Source organism: Acanthochromis polyacanthus, chromosome 8 (genome assembly GCF_021347895.1).
Source record: "Acanthochromis polyacanthus isolate Apoly-LR-REF ecotype Palm Island chromosome 8, KAUST_Apoly_ChrSc, whole genome shotgun sequence".
In the NCBI taxonomy this organism is placed as follows: Eukaryota; Metazoa; Chordata; class Actinopteri; family Pomacentridae; genus Acanthochromis; species Acanthochromis polyacanthus.
This window is the reverse complement of record NC_067120.1, coordinates 30,147,458-30,167,415: the sequence shown is the minus strand read 5'-3', so window position 1 is coordinate 30,167,415 and position 19,958 is coordinate 30,147,458. Positions and strand designations below refer to the sequence as shown.

The following is a 19,958-nucleotide window of genomic DNA, read 5'->3' as shown; positions in this document are numbered from 1 at the left end:
AGGAAAATCTGCAATTCCCATGTTAGCTCCGGACTTTTATAGTATTGTAAGGATTTCCTCTTCCCACTTCTCTATTCACCTTGATTCCTGAAAACTTTTTCAAGTCACAGATCATCTGCCTATGGACACTATCAGTATGGTAATGTGATTTTTTTATTTAACCTTTTTTGGCTAACATAAATTGATATTACAATCAGAGTAACAATGGAGACTAAATCCTAGAAAATTAATTTAGGTTGTAAATGATAGTGATGGATGGGGTAATGTCAGCCTTTTGTGAAAGTTATGTAAATTTCATTTGAGTTTTGGTTTGAGTGTTTGTTTTGAAGGGAAAGGAATGAAGGGAGAGAGAGGAAGAGAAAGGAAAGAAAAAGAGGGATATATGTGAGGGGAAAGAAGATGAGGAAAGAAAAGGTAAAGAAAGAATAATGGATGTAAGAGAATAATGGAATAATATTCTAAGAATAAATAAAATAGTAACTTTCTGTGCTAATAATCTGAGTAAAGTAATAAGGTTAAGTGTAAAGAAATAAAGATCAAACATAAAGAAATCAATTAAAGTTATGTGGTAAAGCCATGTGGATCTCAGCTTACTTTAAGCTTCCAGACATGGACAAGCTAAGTGTCAATGCATGGCTTCATGTTCAGATTTATTTTATTGTATGTTTAATAGTTTATGTTTTGTATGTAGATAAGTGTTGTAGAGAGAGCTCCAGAACAGGTTGGTCTGATGATCAAGAAAGTTACTCATCAATTACGTTTAGTGGGACACACTAAATTGCCAAAAAAAAGGACTGAAATAGCCCATATAAATATATGCAGCATTAGAAATAAAATAACAAAGATCACAGAAATATTAATGAGAGATCAGTTACATATCTTAGCAATATCAGAAATGCATTTAGACTCAAGCTTTGAGGATTCAGTTTGAATATACAAGGATATAATATAGTTAGGAAAGATAGAAATGCATTTGGAGGAGGAGTCGCTCTCTTTATTCAGGATCATCTGCCAGTGAGAATTAGGAATGATTTAATGCCGCTGGAAGTAGAAGCATTATGGCTACAAATACCTTTATCTCATTTAAAACCTTTGTTAATAGGATGCTGTTATCGACCACCAAGCTCAAATAATTTATATCTTGAGATGGTGTGTGACATGCTAGAAAATGCATGTAATTTAGGCTTTGAAACTTACTTTATGGGGGACTTGAACACAGATTGGCAGGGAACGTGCTCAATGAGAAACAAGCTTCAGTGTATTGCAAGTGCGTGTGGACTCATCCAGGTAGTAGATAAACCAACTAGAATAACGATGAAAAGAGATGGCACACAAACATCATCCTGCATTGATCATATCTTTACCAATGCAGCTGAACTATGTTCAAAAGTTATATCAGTACCCGCTGGCTGCAGTGATCATAATTTAGTGCCACTTCCTAGAAGAACTAAAATGCCAAAGCCAGGCGCGAAGGTAATTATGAAAAGATCACACAAGAACTTTGATCAGATCAAATTTAGAGAGGACGTAAGTGGGCTATGTTGGTCAGAAGTTTTAATGGAAACCAATCCAGACTCAGCGCTGATGAAGTTTAAGAATGTTTTTATGAAAGTGGTAGAGAAACATGCACCAATGAAGAAGTTTACCGTCAGAAGTATCAATACACCATGGCTGGACAATAAATTAAAAGAATATATGATAGAACGAAATCAAGCTAAATTAATAGCTAGTAGATCTAATTTTAAATCGGACTGGCAAGTGTACCGTAAATTAAGGAACTTTGTAACCAAATTAAATATAAAGAAAAAGAAATTATACTAGGAAAATAGGATAAACGAGATAAAGAATGATAGTAAGAAAGTATGGAGTACACTTAACAGTCTGATGGGAAAGAATCATCGATTTACTCCATCTTTTTTGGAGACAGAAGGATATTTTCTCACTAAACCAACCGAGATAGCAAATTATCTAAATAATTTTTTATTAAAAAAATCAACAATTTAAGAAATAACTTTCAAGACATAGACAATGAATCATCATACTTATTAATAAGAGATAAAATAATGTCAGGGAAAAATTGCAAATTTAATTTTGATACAGTAAATATTAGTTATGTAGAAAATATGTTGAAAAATTGTAAAGATAAGCCACCAGGTATTGATGGATTGGACGGTAGACTTCTAAAAATGGTGGCTGATTTGATTGCCCCAGTGATCTGTCATATTATTAATCAAAGTTTGATAGAAATGTTATGTCCTCAAGAATGGAAAAAGGCAAAAATAACACCATTGCCAAAGAATGCAAGACAGTCATTTTCTGGACCTAATAGTCGTCCTATAAGTCTATTGCCTGTGTTAAGTAAAATAATGGAAACTGTGGTCTGTGAACAAATTAGAACTTATTTTTCCTTAAATAATTTAACCACAGATTACCAACATGCATACAGGAAAGGACACTCCACAGTGACTGCCCTAGCTCAGATGACAGATGACTGGTTAATGGATATAGAACAAAAGAAATTAGTAGGAGCAGTTTTGTTTGATTTTACAGCTGCTTTTGATATTATTGACTATGAAGTATTGATTAAAAAGTTAGAATGTTATGGGTTTTCACAGTCAGCAATGTTATGGTTGAAAAGTTATTTAACAAATAGGAAACAACAGGTTTATTTCAATGGCAGTTATTCTGATGAGAGGGAGGTCAGCTGTGGAGTGCCTCAAGGGAGCTGTTTGGGGCCTTTATTATATACAATCTTTACAAATGATTTACCACTAGTACTAGATAAGGCCACTATATCAATGTATGCAGATGATTCTACAATTTGGTTATCGGCACCTAAATGCTCAGAGCGAAACACATCCCTACAGCAGGAATTGCAATCTGTGGTGGAATGGATAAGGAAAAATAAGTTGGTTCTTAATGTATTCAAGACAAACAGTATTATATTTGGTACAACACATGCTTTACAAAAACAGCCTGAAGTGAATCTTTTTATAAATAATGTGCCTGTTAAACAAGAACAAGAAACAAAATTACTTGGTGTTGTGTTAGATAATAAATTGTCGTGGACTAAACATATTGATAAGATGATATCCAAGATGGGAAGTGCTGTTTCTGTTGTGAGAAGATGTGCAGCTTTCATGTCACTAAGCTTAATTAAACTAGTCTTGCAATCTTTAGTATTATCAGTTCTGGACTACTGTCCAGTAGTCTGGTCTAGTACGTCACAAGAAAATATAAAAAAGTTGCAAATTGTACAAAATAGAGCAGCAAGAATAGCTTTGCATTGCGGTTACAGAACAAATATCATAGCCATGAACAATTGTTTGGATTGGCTATTGGTTAAGGAAAGATTATTGTATTCATTGCTGGTTTTCGTTAGAAACATTTTAATTACCAAAAAAACCATTAATCTTGTATAGAAATGTACATTTTAGTTCAGCTAGACATAGCGACGCAACCAGACATGCTACCAAAGGAAATTTTACACTGCCCAAATCAAAAACAAACGCAATTAAACGCATGGTTATGTACAGAGCTATGCAAGAATGGAATAAACTACCAGGAAACATTACACAAGAAAATAGCAAAATAATTTTCAAAAAGTTAGTCAAAGAACATCTGTGTACAATAGAGACTTAATATAGGTCAACTGGAAGTACAAGTATTATTTAAAATTGCACCTTTGCAACAGAAATAGTTCTAGCGAGATAAATAAGTAAAGAATGGGAGACTGTCAAATCTGATTTGAATTTAATTGTTAAATCGGGGTTTATGCTTCAATGGCGTTGGGTGTAATATCTAAGGGCAAAAGAAATTTAAGTTTTGTGTGACCAATATACATAATATATGTAGATCTATGTAGATATATAAATATTATATATCACTGCTGACCTGGGAGCGGTCTTGTATTGTCTGTGTATTGTTGTGTTGTGAATATATATATTTTTGTTTGTTTGTTTTTGTTTTATGTTGCATTTGTATATGGATTGTATTGTAAATAATGCAACTGCATTGACACATTGTAAGGATGTTGTATGGACCCCAGGAAAGAATAGCTTTGGCATTGCCATAGCTAATGGGGATCCAAATAAATCAAATCAAATCAAAGCTTCAGTGTTTCCTCATGGGAGGCCTCCACACTGGGATGTATGCCCGGTCTGCCCACGGGGGGCGTTGCCCTGGAGGCCTGCTGGGCCCGAGGGGCTGGGGCGGCTCTGCATTTAGTGCGGGGTCTGCCCCTGCCCATCGGCGTCTGGGTGGTCTCTGTGGCGGCGCTCTCTGTGGGCTGTGGCGCATCTAGGTGTGGAGGGCTCCCATAGGTGTTTCCTCACATGGTTCCTCAGTGCCCTGCCGTGTCTCAGCACTGTGTTGTGTGTATGTGTGTGTGTGTTTTGTGAGTGGGTGTGTGAGCGCATGTGTATATATATTGTATATTGTGTGTATGTATATATATATATATATATATATATATATATATAGTTGGTTATACTATGTTTTTTACTCTCTCTGTTGTTTTATTCTTTTATTTTGTGAAGCACTTTGTGTTGCATTTTAAATGGATGAAAGGTGCTATATAAATAAAGTTTGATTTGATTTGATTTGAGAAGCACTCCAAAACATTCAAAAAAAAAATTTGTCAAAGTAATAATGCAGAGGAAAATAACCTTTGATTAAAAGAAAAGACAGGGACACTGTAGAAGGGTTACCACAGAAAATCAGAAACTCACTACTAACCAAGGAGGTGGTTGTGGACTACCGGAGGAGCAGGAGGTCCCCTGCCCCCATCATCATCCAGGGGGAGGAAGTGGAGAGGGTGGACTCATATAGGTACCTTGGGGTCCACATCAACAATAAACTGGACTGGTCCCACAACACGGACGCCCTCTTCAGGAAGGGACAGAGCAGGTTGTTCTTCCTGAGGAGACTCAGGTCGTTTGGCGTCTACAGCAGGCTCCTGAAGACTTTCTACCAGTCTGTAGTGGCCAGCGCACTCTTCTTTGCCATGGTGTGCTGGTGGGGTGGCATCAAGACTGGTGAGGTCAACAGGCTTAACAAACTGGTGAAGAAGGCCCGTTCTGTTGTGGGTCTTCAATTGGACAATCTGGAGACCGTGGCAGAGAGGAGAATCATGGAAAAAATCAGGGCAATCCTGGACATCTCCCCTCACCCTCTCCACGAGGAGCTGTGGGACGTGGGCAGGTCATTCAGCCAGCGCATCATCCCACCAGAAGCAGAACTGAGCGCTTCAGGCGCTCCTTTGTGCCCACCGCCATCAGACTCTTAAACAGCAGCGAAGGCCACAGTACATCAATGCACTGACACCCCCCCCCCCCCCCCCCCTTTAATTACTGTACATAACTCCTGCTGATTACTGTATTTAACTCTTGTTACCCTCACACTGTCACTTTACCTCACTGCACTGCATAGCTCAGTTGTCTACTCATACTTTGTGCTGCTACTGGTCAGTTTATTTTTTCCCCATTAGTTTTGTTTATTATATGTCACCCTTGGTTTGTCCTAAAAACTATGTGCAATTACCCTTGTATTCCTTGTACTTGCCCTGTGCTGCTGCAATACCCAAATTTCCCTCTGTGGATCAATAAAGGATTATCTTATCTTCTCTTATCTTATCTTTACTTCTACAACTATTTAGGCCGCTGTGGAAAATCTTTTAGGTGATGTTTTTTGATGTTTAGTTCCATTCTGAGTGTTTGCTCGTGACCTCATGTCTGTTCTTAGAGCCTTGTATTCTGGATGTTTATCAGTGTTTCAATTAAAGCAAAAAGTTTATCGTATTTTCAAGTGTTATTAATTCCTATCTATTCCATTGGCCTGTAGTAAAATATTAATATGTTTTTATTTGTTTGTGTTTTAACTTTGCTATTTTAAATGCATGAAGTTAGAGCGAGACAAGGGTTTTGGTAATAGTACCGGCAAGAATTTAAAACTACTTTCACCCCTGATAAAACACCTTGCTATATTTAAAAGAAGGCAGATTTTGTCATTTGTAAAAACTGTACTGATTAAACATCTGTCCAGTGTTCACTTTTGCTTCTGCTCTTTGCCACTCCTGTTGCCAATTTAATCTCAAACCAAGCCCTCATTTTCCATGAGATTTTTTTGTGGATGGCAAAATTTCCAAGAAAAAGTTAATACAAAACTGATCTAAATGCTGGTAGAGACTTTATTTGTTGGGCATTACAGTGTGCAGTGTACAGTGTACAGATTTTAGCTGACTGCACAAAGCGTTACATCGTCTTATGTATTTTTGCAAATCCCTTCTGAACCCTCCTCTTCCATCTTGGAAAGCCACAACCCATCATCCTAAACCCAACCAGGATATTTCTATCATCATTTTGTTTGAATTTATTCATTTCTGAGTGGTTTAAAAAGTTCTACCACCGTACTGTCCAAACTTATGCCTCTGAACACAAATGAGTTCCTTGTCAATTTTTGCACCTGTCACATTCACATTGTGGTTTTTATGAGTGCTATGGTTTTATAGTAATCCAAATTGTATTATTTTGTTTTATTAAATGTCTTTTACAAACTATGGAAATATCTTTTAGGACTTGTTGTCTTAAGTGTTTTTACATTTGGCCTTCATTGCTTGGCGTTATGCACATCCATTTTGATGTCTATGTTGTGTTTTGTCAGGACCTTGTGTGTCTGCAACTCAGTGTTATATTGTACTGTTTTATTACCGAGTATAGGTCCCTTAGTTTGTCAGTGACTCAATGTTGTCTTGTCGTATTATTTAAGGAAGGGTCTCTCTTGAGAATGAGACTCAGTGTCTCAATGAGACTACCTGTATAAATCAAGGGTAAAAAATAAATAAAATGTCCTCAAGACTTCTTGTTAGAACAAAAGCTGCTGTGTTTAAGACCTGATAAAATACTGATGACTGGAGTTGGTGTGTCAACTCAAAGTTGTGATAATATGACTGAGAGAGAAGTCGGCAGTTAATGGAGATAGGAACAATACAGAAAGATACATATGACTCACAATGGGGAGGGTCTAATTTACAGTATCCACGATCTTCTGATGGAAGGGATCGTGTGCCAAGAGGCTAAGGACATGCCTGTGCATCCTCTCCATCAATTTTTGAGCAATGACATTGTTGCACATTTCATTAAAAAAAAAAAAAACTCTGTATACTGTGAACTTCATCCGTTACTGGGAAGACTATGGGGATGGCTAGTAACTACGTCATCGTGTCCAAAAACGTCACTTCCGTGTCCTACCAAACCAACGATATAATGGTGCTGTGTTGTGTCCCGTGTTGCAACAATAGAAATGATGTAAATAAAACGATATCTTTCTACCACTTTCCTCTGGACGAAAAGGAGAAGAGAAGATGGCTGACACTGATAAGGTAAGTTGGATTTCTAATCTTAGAAAATACATTTAGCGCCGGGAGCTAACGTGCGCTAGCTAGTATTAGCCGCTTGAATTATGTTGTCTTTTTGTGTTATGAGGAGTGTTTGGGCCACATTACAAAAGAAACTAAAAGTGGTTGAGATTAAAGTCTCTGATAATAAGTTTATACTTTTAATTTATAAGAATAAAGTCTGCCGAGGGAGACTTTTGTCCCAGTTTTGGGGACTTGGACTTGCTTGACCAATCTGCCCAAAATACTCGACTTGACTAGGATATGGGTCTATGTGACTTGGATTTAATTGAGTCCAATACTTGGACTGACTTGCTAAAAATGTTTGGCTAAGATTATTTTAACTGTTATGGATTCATGATTAGTGTAAAGAGATGCGTAGTTATTTACATATGCAAATTAGCCATGTGCTCCCAGCAGAAGTTAGCGCAAGAGTGTGCTGCTGGGAATCTTCAGAGTATACTTTTCAAATCTAACATAACAACTCCAACAAAGCCAAGTAAACGACATTTAACCTCACACAGATGATAAAGCTAGCTTTATTTCTGACATCCTGTGTTTGTTAGCTTACGCTACTTAGCTACTCACCTCAACACTGTACGTTTTCCTTTTCATTGACGCCTGCACTTTCCCTTTAAAACCACCTGCCAGCACACTAACTCTTACAACTCTGTTTGAGTTGTAAGAGTTAAGACCTCGCTTTACCGACTTCGGAAAATCCGCAAAATAAGATGTCACAGTGAAAAAGGTGACCGGTTCTTTCGCTACTGCCATTGTGTTTTCATTCGGTGCGCCGCGGCTTGGACACGGAAGTGGTCCGTGACGTCACACTAGCCATCCCCATAGTCCTCTGAACAGTGATGGTGCTTGAGATCAAGCGGTCACGGCCGAGTGGGGTATGTGTCTCAGATTAAAGCCTTTAAAATAGAATTAAATTGGGAAGTTTGGATTACAGACAATTAAAACTGACAACGCCACCTAGTAAGGGACTAGGACCCGTTTTAAAAGAGGTTCTTATCCCAGAGGTGAGCAGTGCATATCAACAGAGGGTAAAACAATTTTTCTCAATTCCAATCAATTTATTTATCAAAAAATAAATAAACGTTAAAAATATCAATAAAAAGTTAGCAGGCTAAAAGTTCTTAAAATCAAGTCACTACGGAATGGGTGACCACTGGACTCGTCATGCGGGGCCTTCTCTCTGACTGGGGTTGAGGGGAGCTTCTCCAGTCCTCCGGGGCCACGGCGCTGCGCCTCGCGATCACGCAGGCTCTGGAGCCTGGGAGAAAGAGAGGATCTGACAGTGGGGGAAGTAATAAAAGGACCCACGCGTATCCTCCCGTGTGTGGCGACTCACCGGGTCTGGGCGGCAATATCCAAGCCGCCCAGTATGCCGCAAACACGCGTTGAGCACCGCTGTGCGTTCCAGACCTGGCCCCACTTTACGGCTCCCGTGCGTCTCTCGCTCTTCGGTCGTCCTGCCTCTGTGCCGGTGCTGTGCGCCCTTGTTTCAGCCTAATGGTCTTCCATGGTGCTCGTTACACACCGCCATTCACCGTCGCTTCTGCCCGGTTATCTATCGTGCTGCCCATTGCAAGCTGTCGTGCACCGCTGCTTCTGCCGCCGCTGCACTGCCTGTCTGTCTGCGGCTCACCACTGCGGCTCGCCCCGCTGCCGCGCTACCCGTTCCTCCTCTCTCTGTCCTTTGCTGCTCTCCAGTCTTCGTCTGATTGTCTCTTTTATTTGCTGTCATTGCCCCAGGTTCAGTCCTGCGTAATCAACTGATTGGCACCAGGTGCGCTCAATCAATGTCCACAGTCTGTTCTGCTACACGCTGGCAGGTAGTGAGTCTGGCCTAAACTCATTAGAAACAAGGGGGAAAAAAAGAATATGCAAAGAAAAAAAACAGCACAACAAAACATGCAAATTGACAAACTAACACAGAAATCAAGCAACTAATTGCACAACAAAATATAAGGAAAGCGCACACCAAATAATCATGCAAATAAAGATAATCACAATAAATAAAAGGCCATATTCCCACAAAGCTACTTGGTGTTGTAGAATATACAATTTCAAGTGAGAAAGTTCATCGCTCAACAGTGGTCAGACTTATTTTTATTACGTTTTTCAGTCAGTTTAGCCCTCTGATGCATGAATTATGAAAGCCTAAGTTGCAAAAAAGATATTCGTCAGCGGTATTTTTCTTAAAGGGCATGAAAAAACAAATATTTACTTTTTTTTTTTCAAAAATGTGATGTTTTTCAGAGAGTTAAACACACACATCCACTCCAGTGGACTACATGCGCCTGAGCACTCAACATGAAACTCTATGAACTTAATGTTAAAAAATATTAAATTTTGTTTTATGGTTAATCCACGAACAACTACTTCTTTTAACACTTTGAAAAACATTTTAACATATTTTCACATGTTTTAAAATTGCATTGGCCTATTGTTTAGGTCTGAAGAGGAAAACAAATGATGCTTACAACTGTGAAGCTTATACCTAATGACAGTCCATGTTTCAACATATCTCCAGCAAGAAGAACATTATTCTGAGTCTTCATACTTCTTAATGGATGCAGGACTAGTATTACCATGCCATTAATCTAGCATTAATAAAGAACAGACATATGGTGTACAATTCATCTGAGATAAAGGTCGTCCTCAGTAGACCGTACATTCTTGCCCGAGGGCACCAAATGTACCCCATGACCAAATTGATCCCTGAAAAATAAAAGCAGCATTTCGAGAAAAGGAGACAAGTCTCCATCAATTTCATTGTCCTGGAATTTTCAGACATTTTTGTGAGCTTGCTAGTGGCCAGGTACCATGTGGACATCTTCCACAGCTCACTCATCAAGTTGACCTCCATCTAAATCCTAGCCCTTATTATGATGACTATCTGCATTCTGACTTGACTGCATTTCCATCATCATCCTCAACTCCTATGTCTCTGTTGTTCATCATCTCGTTTGTCATGATAATCATCATCACTGCAGTTGGAGGGAATTCCCTGGACTATACTATAGGCTTCCCTATTCTTTGCTGTACTCGCAGTCTACGAAATTTGACAAAATGATAAATGTTACACAAACTACAACTAATCTGCACAAGACTGTCCATTTTAAAATGAATACCCTATAAAATATAGCAAAAATGCACTGATTTACAGCCAAAACAGTCGCAAGAAAAGGTGAAGCATTTGCATGACTTGAGTCAGCAAGAACCTAATGTTGCATGATGTCCACTTCAGTGGACATACAGTATGGTTAATTGTAATTTACTGCTTATTTGAAATGAAATTTTCAAAAATAAAATGATGATGTTATTACTTAGATGTTACTGTATATCATCATATTGTTTTTTTTTTTTTTTTTTACCATTAGGGTACTTGTGGAATAGAAGGACTGACAGAATATTCCAGCAGTGGTCAACAGGTGTGACTGTCTGTCAGCCATCTTGGATTCGGAGGAAATTAATTTGCAGTTATAACAACTGACCACTAAATAAACCTCGATGGAGTGGTGTAGTAGAGAGCACTCCAAAGGTTGCTATGCAGTTGCACCAAAAACAAACAAACATTGCATTTAGGAGAAATGACTTTTGAATAGGTGTCCACTACAGTGGCCACTATGCACCAGAAGGTTAGTGCAGTTCAAAGCCTGTGTTGAACCTTCATGGGATAAGGTTTTGGAGTCATAGTGATTCCAAAGACAGGAGTGTAGTCTGGTTCTCCTGCATCCTCAGGCCAGATGAACTTAAACTTCCTCAGCAGAGTCACCATGATAAGGAAGAGCTCCATACGAGCCAGACCCTCTCCGAGACACACCCGAGGACCTGAGGAATAAAAAGCACCTCAATGTCATCTACAATAATTTGATTTGACTCTCCTGGTCTGTGCTTGCCACTCCTAGTGTGATACAGATCTTATGCTCTTGTACCTGCAGAGAAAGGCATGAAGGCATCTGGTTTGACAAACTCTCCTTGGTCATTGAGGAAGTTCCCTGGATTGAATTCATGAGGGTATTTCCACTGTCCCTCCTCTTTCAGGACTGTGGTCAAGTTTTGGATGATTCTCGTACCCTGGGGAGGAAGTGAACCAAAGGAATGAGAAACACTCTTTACTTTCTTGTCTATGTTTACAAAAGCTATTTAACCATTTGCACCATACCTTTGGAATGGAATATCCGGCAAGCTCTGTATCTTTGGTCGTACAATGGAAGACGCTGAGTGGAACGGTGTTGGCAATCCTCTGTACCTCATGGATCACAGCCTTGATGAAGAGTAAGTAAGTAAAATTAATTTATAAATCACCTTTCACAGATACAAAATCAGAAGGTGCTTTACAACAATAACAAAAACAAGGGTAAAACCAAAACTACTAATGATAAAGGTAATAAATTGTTGAAACAGGGGAGCAGCAGCTAAAATATAGTGCATCAAAACAATAAATGGTTAAAGGTTAGCCAAAAACCTGTCAGAATAAAAATGTTTTCATCTGCCTCATAAAAGCATATCAGGAGTCGACTAATCTCAGCTGCAGCAGCAGAGAAAGAGAGTTCCACAGTTTTGGTGCAAGAGCTTGGAAAGCACAGTCACCACAAATTTTATACTTGGAAGGAGGGACAAGTAATTTTTGTTGGCCTGACTTGAGCGATTGATTTGGGGCGTACGGGTGAAGGAGACTGGAAATATACCGTGAAGATTGGCCATGCCTTAAAAAGCCTTAAAAGTGAGCACCAGTATTCTAAGATGTATGTGAAAATTGATTGGGAGACAGTGAAGAGAGGACAGGACTGCAGTGATGTGGGATCTCCAGTTAGTTCCTGTTAAAAGACGAGCAGCTGCATTTTGGATTGTTTGAAGATGGTTAAGAGAGGATTGATTTAAATATGTAAAAAGGACATGACAATAATCTAAACTGGATAAAATTAAAGCATGTAAAATCGTCTCCAGTTCCGCTTTGGTTACAAAGGATTTTAACTCAGCTGTGTTGCGCATATGGGAAAACAAAACAGAAACGTGTTAGCTGGCTGACATGGCTGTCAAGTGACAGAGACTGATTAAACATCACACCTACATTTCTAATGCATGGTTTAACACAGTCTCTTAATGACCCAATATGATGTTTAATGGATGGCATCCATTTGTCAGGGACAAGTATAAGGGCTTCAGTTAAACTTGTATTTAATTGAAAGCAGTTGTCAGACATCCAGATTTTAATAAGCCTGCAAACAGTCATTTATGATTGATAATTTGTTGCTCTCTTCAGATTTAAAAGAGTAATATAGTTGAATGTCATCAGCATACAAATGATTAGAGATCCCACTAAATCAGCGTATTATCTGACCAAGAGGCAGCAGATAAAGTGAGAAAAGTATTGGACCCAGGACAGAAGCCTGTGGGACAAGACAGAGGGGCTGTATCAGACATGAACTGGTCCACCGAAACAGACAACCTCCTGTGAGAAAGGTAGGATGAGAACCAGTCCACGGCAGATCGTGAAATACCCACAAACTGCTTTAGCCTATTTAACAGCATACCATGATCCACATTATCAAAAGCTGAGCTGAGGTCAAGAAGTACAAACAACGATCATTTGCCATCATCTGCTGCCATCAGAATATCATTAGTGACTTTAAGGGCTGATTTTGAATGCAGTTTACCAAAGCCAAATTGGAACGGGTTGTACCTGTCGTATACGTCCAGAGCTGTAAGCTGCATGATAACAACCATCTCCGGAATTTCAGAGACAAATGGCAATTTAGAGACATTGTACCATTTTTTTTTGTTTGCCTTATCTGACTTGCTGCAGAAGGAAAACAATGCTGGCTCTCTGAAGCTCAACCACAACAACATAGATCGATCCAGCTGCAGCAGACAGCAGTATGTTTACAACCAAGAACGAAGCCCATCATGAATTACATGTAAAGACAGTGATAACAATTGATCTCCAAATCCAGAGATTATCTGAAAGAGTTTAGAATCTCCTACCTTGTGTCACATTTTCACATGTTGGTCAGAAGTAAAATTATTATGAGAAATCTGTCACATGATGTACAGTCCAGTACCTGCATGTAGGGCATCTGGTGTCTGTCGTCAAAACAGACCTGATCCTTCCCTTCCAACACCCGGTCTATTTCTTGCTGACATCGCTCTGAGAAGGCAAGATAATGTCAGATGTTGTATTCCAGATTTAACATTTCAACTTCAACACTGAGATGATCACAAACATGACAAAGTCAAGAAAAATGGAAACTTTTAAGCATAGAGAAACCACTAAATAAGTGACAGGTTTCAATCAGGAGAATAAACAATATAATAAACCAAAGATATAAAAAAAATATAAAACAGAATACAAAAAATTGACTGCAAAAATGTCTACTTTCTATTTAAGTTTCTTGTTTGATGCATGGCAACATAAGTGATGGCTTTTATGGGTTTTCATAATGAAGGACAGCTGTGGAACTACAATGTCAGAAACAGAAAAGTAATACCTCATTTGTACATGTGCAGGTATACCTTGTATGTGTGGGTGGTTAATAAGGTAAAGGAAAGCAGTAAGCAGGGTGTTGGAGGTCGTGTCAGTCCCAGCAATCATAAGGTCTATTGCGGTAAAAATGAGTTTTTCCTCTGAAAATGTAGAATCCTCTGCTTTCTGAAAACAGGAGAGCAATCTTTGTAAGTCAAATGAAAGTAAGGTAAAAATGGCAGTATACCATACTGATGCACACTGTGGGAGGTGAAAATAGTCAGCTGATGATCACAGTAAGAAAAAGATAGGAATGTGTTCTCCTTAATTTCAACACAACCAATGTCTGTTACAACAATATATCATCTGAGATAGTGATTTGACTGGTTTCACACACCTTATCCAGTTCATCCAGGTAGCAGTCAAGAAAGTCTCGAGGCTCTCCAGGAACTCTGGTCTTCTTGTGCTCATTCAACGACTGAAGCACAAGGTCAGAACAACGCTAAAAGACACACAATCATTTGTATAAATTTACTTTTTGTTTTCCCTGAAAAAGTAAATAAAAGATTTTTTGGGATTTTTTTGGGGTAAGTCTCATTTTCATCTAAATATTCTGAACAAATGTACAGTATGTAGGGTATGTGTTCATGGCTAGTTATGTTAAAGTTACCTTCACTGCCTTAAAACTCTTGTTGAAGGGCAGTGGCAGCTTACGAATCCATGGAAAAGAGCTGTACAGCTGAAACAAAACAATAACAAGGATAATAACAATCATTATATGTTAAATATTCTGATTTCTGTCATAAATAGTTTTGAAGAGATGGTTTTATTGTCAGTTAGTTTGTTTGATTAAGAAGAGTAAAGACATAAAACATATAGCTTGAGCTAATAGGAAGGTATCGTTACATCCATCTGCCATTCAGAAGTTGTTTCTTTATTTTCTGTTTTATTTTGGTACTTCCTGTTGTGCACTTGTCCTCACTCTTGTCTCGTTGCAGGTGTCTTCACACTCCCTGGTTTTGCCAGTGTGTTTGTGACCCAGCCTGTTTGTTGTTTTTGACTAGAAAGCTTGCTTTTCCGATTTGCATGCCTTTACCTCACAGCCTGTATGACTACCAAACCTGCCTTTGGGATTCCGAAAACTCTGCCTGATTTGTGTGCTTTTGTATGATAAACCCATTGTACTTTTGTGAGTCTCCAGACTTGCACATTCGGATGACCATATTTTGATGACCAAAAACCAGGGCACTCAGTTTGGCAATGAGATACTCAAATGATACTTTAAGTTTACGCAAAGATGCCTTATAATTTCAACACAGTTAAAGTATGCCTTCTCTGTATGAATAGAAAATGGTTTTATTACCAAATGCTATCTAAAAACACATAGTCGGATGGGCATCTCAGAGGTTGCTACTTTTTTTGTTATGACAGTTTAAAAAAAACTAATGAAATAATGATAGAAATAATATTGCTTCTGTATTAAAAAAATATACTAAAAAATAACTGCTATATTAGCAATGCAACTTGAACAAAAACAGCTCACATACAGCATCACAAGTATAGAGAGCGCCTTAGTGCCGGTCAATTTAGTGGCCCAATGAAAATCAATGAAAACCAAAACATTTTCATCACTTTATAAAAGGCAGCTAGGACAGGATGTGAAAAGAGGACTTGTTCTGGAAAAACAGGACATTTGGTCACACTACTGACATTTTAAGTCCATACCATTTTGTAGTCTGCAATAGTACAAAATGGCCATCAACATAGACTCAGGCAACTTGCATCCTATCCTGGTTGCCTTAAAAACCCAAGAATAACACACATGGGAGACGTGACCGACCCCACATGCTTTGACTCACCGTCGTCCATGGTCCATTGGCGGCCTTGGTAATTTCTATGGCACTTTGAACAATCGTTGTGATGAACTCATCGTCATACTCGTAGCGTGTACCAAAGACAACCTGGCACATGATGTTGGAGGCCACGTTATGAAACATAATTTGCGGAGTCAGAGTTTTGCCTGTAAAAGATATATTGGAAACTATTGCACAAAACAGCATTGTACAAGAACACAACACATCACAGTCAGTAAGCTGTTTCCATTGCAGAAACATTTGTCTGTATTCAAGGGACAGGAAAAGTCCCTACTTCAGCATAGGTACTTCTGAGCACTCCTGACAAAATGCTTTGTGGGGCTTGAATCTAACTACGGTAGCTAAACTTGGGAAAGACAATGCTGATGGGAGAACAAGTGTCATTTTTTCAGTCCTCTCATTATCCTCGCTGGACAGCAGCATTCTCCAGTTAATATTGTAAAGCAAAAAATACAAAAAGGCCACAGAGGCAAAATGGTTGTTTTTGTTAATCTTCAATGTTAATTAAAGTGGAACTGCACCAAGAAGCTGCTGTTTATCATTGTTGGGTAGACCCTCCAGAAAAACGCGGGCTAAAATCCTTGATTCCGCGGGCTAAAATCCTTGATTATGCAAATAAATATGCAGGGTTTTTAGGTCATTTTATGCAGGGAAATTGCGGAAAGTTGCAAAGTATGTGAATAGTTGTGAAATATGCAAAAAGATGCGAAATATGTAAGAATTGGGAATAAAGGTGATTCTTCTCCTACATCCTGTTACTAGGACACACACATCCCTTACTGAGGTAAAACACTTTCCTTTTTATTTTTTAAGAAATTGTAATTGGGGTTTAACCACACACACGCATATACACCCCGGTGCACTCCTTCACTCACACACACATACACACACACACAGCGCACTCACACAGCACCGTGGAGAAGTGCTGCAACACGGCTGATTTTCTTCGGTGCTCCAGAACGATGTTGCACAGGGTGCAAAAACGTTTCCCCCCACTTTGTGCAGTAAATCTGGGTACTGTTTTGCCCGGTCTCTGGCTGAAATATTCGTAGGTAAATGTGATCTTTGAGCATTCGCCATTCTTTTTTTCTTCTCTGAGTGCCGCGCTCCGCATCAGCTTGTGCTTCTAGTGTGTGTGTGTGTGTGTGTGTGTGTGTGTGTGTGTGTGTGTGTGTGTGTGTGTGTGTGTGTGTGTGTGTGTGTGTGTGTGAATGCGCGAACTAATGACGTCAGGCTGGGCGTCACATAAAAACTCACTCACAACTCCATTTATATTGGTTATAGTTTTCTCATTTTATGCGGGAATTGTGAAATCAGGCGGGACCCACATATTTCTCTTTTTTTTCATGGAAATGTGAGATTCTTGCAGGAATTATGCGCTGTTTTGCGGGGATTATGCGGCCTTTTGGGAAATAATTGACCCCCGCATAATCAGCGGCATTTTAGTGATTAATGCGGGAATTCATAATTGCATTTTTCTGGAGGGTCTAGTTGGGGCACATCACAGTTAAACCTGTCACATCCTGCACTGCAATGCAAACAGAGTAAAGAAGTTGATCTGTTTGCTGTTCCTGTCAACATTTGTGCCACTTGACATCTCTCCTGAGTTCCTGCAGTGGAAAGTTGCCCGTTGCAACAAAACTGAGTTGTGTGGACCCACCAATGTTGTTATCCAGCGTTTTAATGATGTATTGAATCTCGCCATGAATTCTCTCCTCCATTGATTTCTTCCCCAGACCAAAGTTCCTCATTGTCATGAGAGAAAAGCGACGATGCTCCTTCCAGCTGGGGCCATAATCTGAAAAAATAAATCCTACAACAGGTGTAGCAAAACAAAGAGCTGATTAGTCAATCAAGGAACTTTTTCTAAAAACATGACTGTCAATGTGAACATTTCTATTCTTGTCCAGTATCACAGTATTTTTGGTTTTAATGAACCTAGAAGTTCCCTCAGATCTTTCCTCTGTCATGGTCTTTGGTTTGTTTATGTACTGTTTATTTTGAAATCACCTTTCATCATCTGTCCTATGACATAAAATGTCTATTTTACCATTCCCCTTGTTGACATCTTGAGAAATTGTGTTTTGTGGCCGTCCAGCAAATTCAGCAGCCTTGATCACCATAGCCTCCTTCATGGCCTTCACCCCATTGATGACTACACTTGGTCTAGGGCCGAGGAACAGACTGTAGACATTTCCGTAAGACTTCCTCAGCTGTAAAGGTACATTGCAGAGGGGTGTTTAAGATACATGTGTAACATCTTCAGATATTTTTAAGTGGTTCAATAGAATTTTTTGACTTGTCAGGGATTATGACAAAAATAGACACAGCAGAGCAAATTTAATCATAAGAAAGAGAAGGAGGAATGATTTTTAAAAATAAGAAACTACTGTATCAAAATAAAAAAATAAACTAGAAATAGTTCTTTCATAGACAATTTTAAAATAAAAGATTCCTTAAAATATTTCACTTCACATTTAATATGTCATATGATTGTACACCTGTGAACACGCTTTATATGACATATAATCTAATAATATATAGATGCTGGATTTCAGATTTTCAACAATTCTAAGCTGCAATCATTAAAATTAAAACCAATAAAAGACTTGAAATATTTTATTTTATGTGTAATAATTATATAATATGTGAACATTTATTTTTATTCCGTAAGTAACAAAGAAAACCCAGAAGTTTTCACAATATAAAATTTTTTGAACTGCACCTGTAAATGCTTTTAACACACCTACTTTCTGGAGAGTGTTTCGATATCACTGTTTTCATTAACATTTTAGACATTTTTTCTGCTGTGACACTTTTCAGTTGAAAGTTTATTTGGCATTTATTTAGAAATCCCGAGGATATGTGAAGTTTTTAGAGTCCAGTGTGATGCAAAGTCTCTATTAGGATAAAGTGACATTCATAAATTATCCTCCAGAATTCTCCTATGTTTCTGTAAAGGAAAGTTGCTGTTTTCAAATACATTTTTTAATGCACTGAGCACCACAAAGCTCAGTCCCTTCACCTACATAGTGTGGAACTCTTGCATAAAAAATATCCTCACATGTGTTTTATTATCAAACACTGATTTTCTACAATAAGCCATGCCTGTCTACAATGACCCTCTGGTGCCATTTTTCTAGGTCAGGACTAATGACTTTCAGCTAGTATTGCTGTGTCATGCCTGTGACACAATCAGTTACACATTACACAATAAAAATGCTGCATGAAGAAATTTGATCAACTTTGACTTGATTTAGCAAACTGTTTCTGATCTGTCATACTGCTTGGATACACTTCAAGTGTGCAAGAAGTCAACTTAACGCCAACAATCACACAAAAGAACAGGATCTGTAGCATTACTGAGTAACCCATACTGATGTAAGTACCCACTGCCAAGATTCTTTAATAATTACAGCAGTTACCTCTACTTCTACCTCTGCCTCTCTACCTCTCTACCTTTTCTGTCCCTCACAACCCGCCCGGCCAGCAGGAAGATGGGTCCCCCAACATACATATAGACCTGGGTTCTGCTCGAGGTTTTTTTTTTTAATCCCTGTTAAAAGGGTGTTTTCCTTGCCACTGTGCCTTAGGGCTTGCTCTGGGGGTTCAGGCATATAGGTTCTGTAAAGCGTCTTGAGACAATTTTGACTGTAATTGGCTCTATGTAAATAAAATTGAATTGAATTGAATTAAAGGGATTTTAAGAACAACATCATTCATTGCAGCAATTTCCTTACTTTCTCAAAGTCCTCCAAGGGGTTCTTCAGATTTAGGTGCAAAATGTTTCCCAGGATGGGCAGAACAGGGGGTCCTGGTGGGAAGTTCTTGGGCCTCCTGGGCGTCAGGTGAAGGATGATGAAGCAAATGCATAACCCCAGCAGGACAAGTGAAAGGAACATGGTTGCACAGATTGGACTGAACTGAGGAGAGTGAGTGATTAACCTGCCTTTATAAAGGTACCTTTATCCTGAGCCCTGCCTCTTCTGGCTGTGGCTCTCTGGATTAAGGTATAAGATGACATCAAGCACATAGAGGTGAGGTGACCATTTGGAACAAGAAGAAGTGAGTTGTTACTGGTGAAAGCAAACTGCCTCCAATTGTACTCGTGAATATTTTTTTGGTGATTTTTAATAACGATTGCTAATAATATTGCAGGTGTGCTAATAACATTGTATTAATCATTTTGACCCTGGTAGTTTCTGCTTTCTGT

At 38.7% G+C, this 19,958-nt stretch overlaps 1 protein-coding gene across 2 annotated transcripts; it reads right to left on the bottom strand.

Annotated features, from left to right (window-relative positions):
- Nucleotides 1-11,054: 11,054 nt before the first annotated feature.
- On the bottom strand, nucleotides 11,055-19,647 carry LOC110971499 (cytochrome P450 2F2-like). Of its 2 annotated transcripts, none has more exons than XM_051951703.1 (11): nucleotides 19,486-19,647; nucleotides 17,796-17,958; nucleotides 17,406-17,558; nucleotides 15,731-15,891; nucleotides 14,542-14,610; nucleotides 14,269-14,373; nucleotides 13,922-14,057; nucleotides 13,471-13,556; nucleotides 11,571-11,672; nucleotides 11,341-11,482; nucleotides 11,055-11,236 (listed from the first exon to the last, which is right to left on the bottom strand). In XM_051951703.1, exons 1-11 carry the CDS (start codon nucleotides 19,645-19,647, stop codon nucleotides 11,055-11,057), a joined length of 1,461 nt encoding a protein of 486 aa, XP_051807663.1. The 2 variants fall into 2 exon arrangements, with proteins under 2 accessions (XP_051807663.1, XP_051807664.1); XM_051951704.1 differs by having other exon boundaries at nucleotides 14,551-14,610.
- Between the last annotated feature and the right edge of the window lie 311 nt (nucleotides 19,648-19,958).

Bases quoted from the DNA above. Each gene is read 5' to 3' on its own strand.
- LOC110971499 (XM_051951703.1), bottom strand. From the start codon at position 19,647: ATGTTCCTTTCACTTGTCCTGCTGGGGTTATGCATTTGCTTCATCATC. The intron at 17,959-19,485 runs GTAAGGAAATTG...GTACCTTTACAG, and splicing joins CCTTGGAGGACTTTGAGAAA to CTGAGGAAGTCTTACGGAAA. The intron at 11,237-11,340 runs GTACAAGAGCAT...TTTATTCCTCAG, and splicing joins CTTCATGCCTTTCTCTGCAG to GTCCTCGGGTGTGTCTCGGA.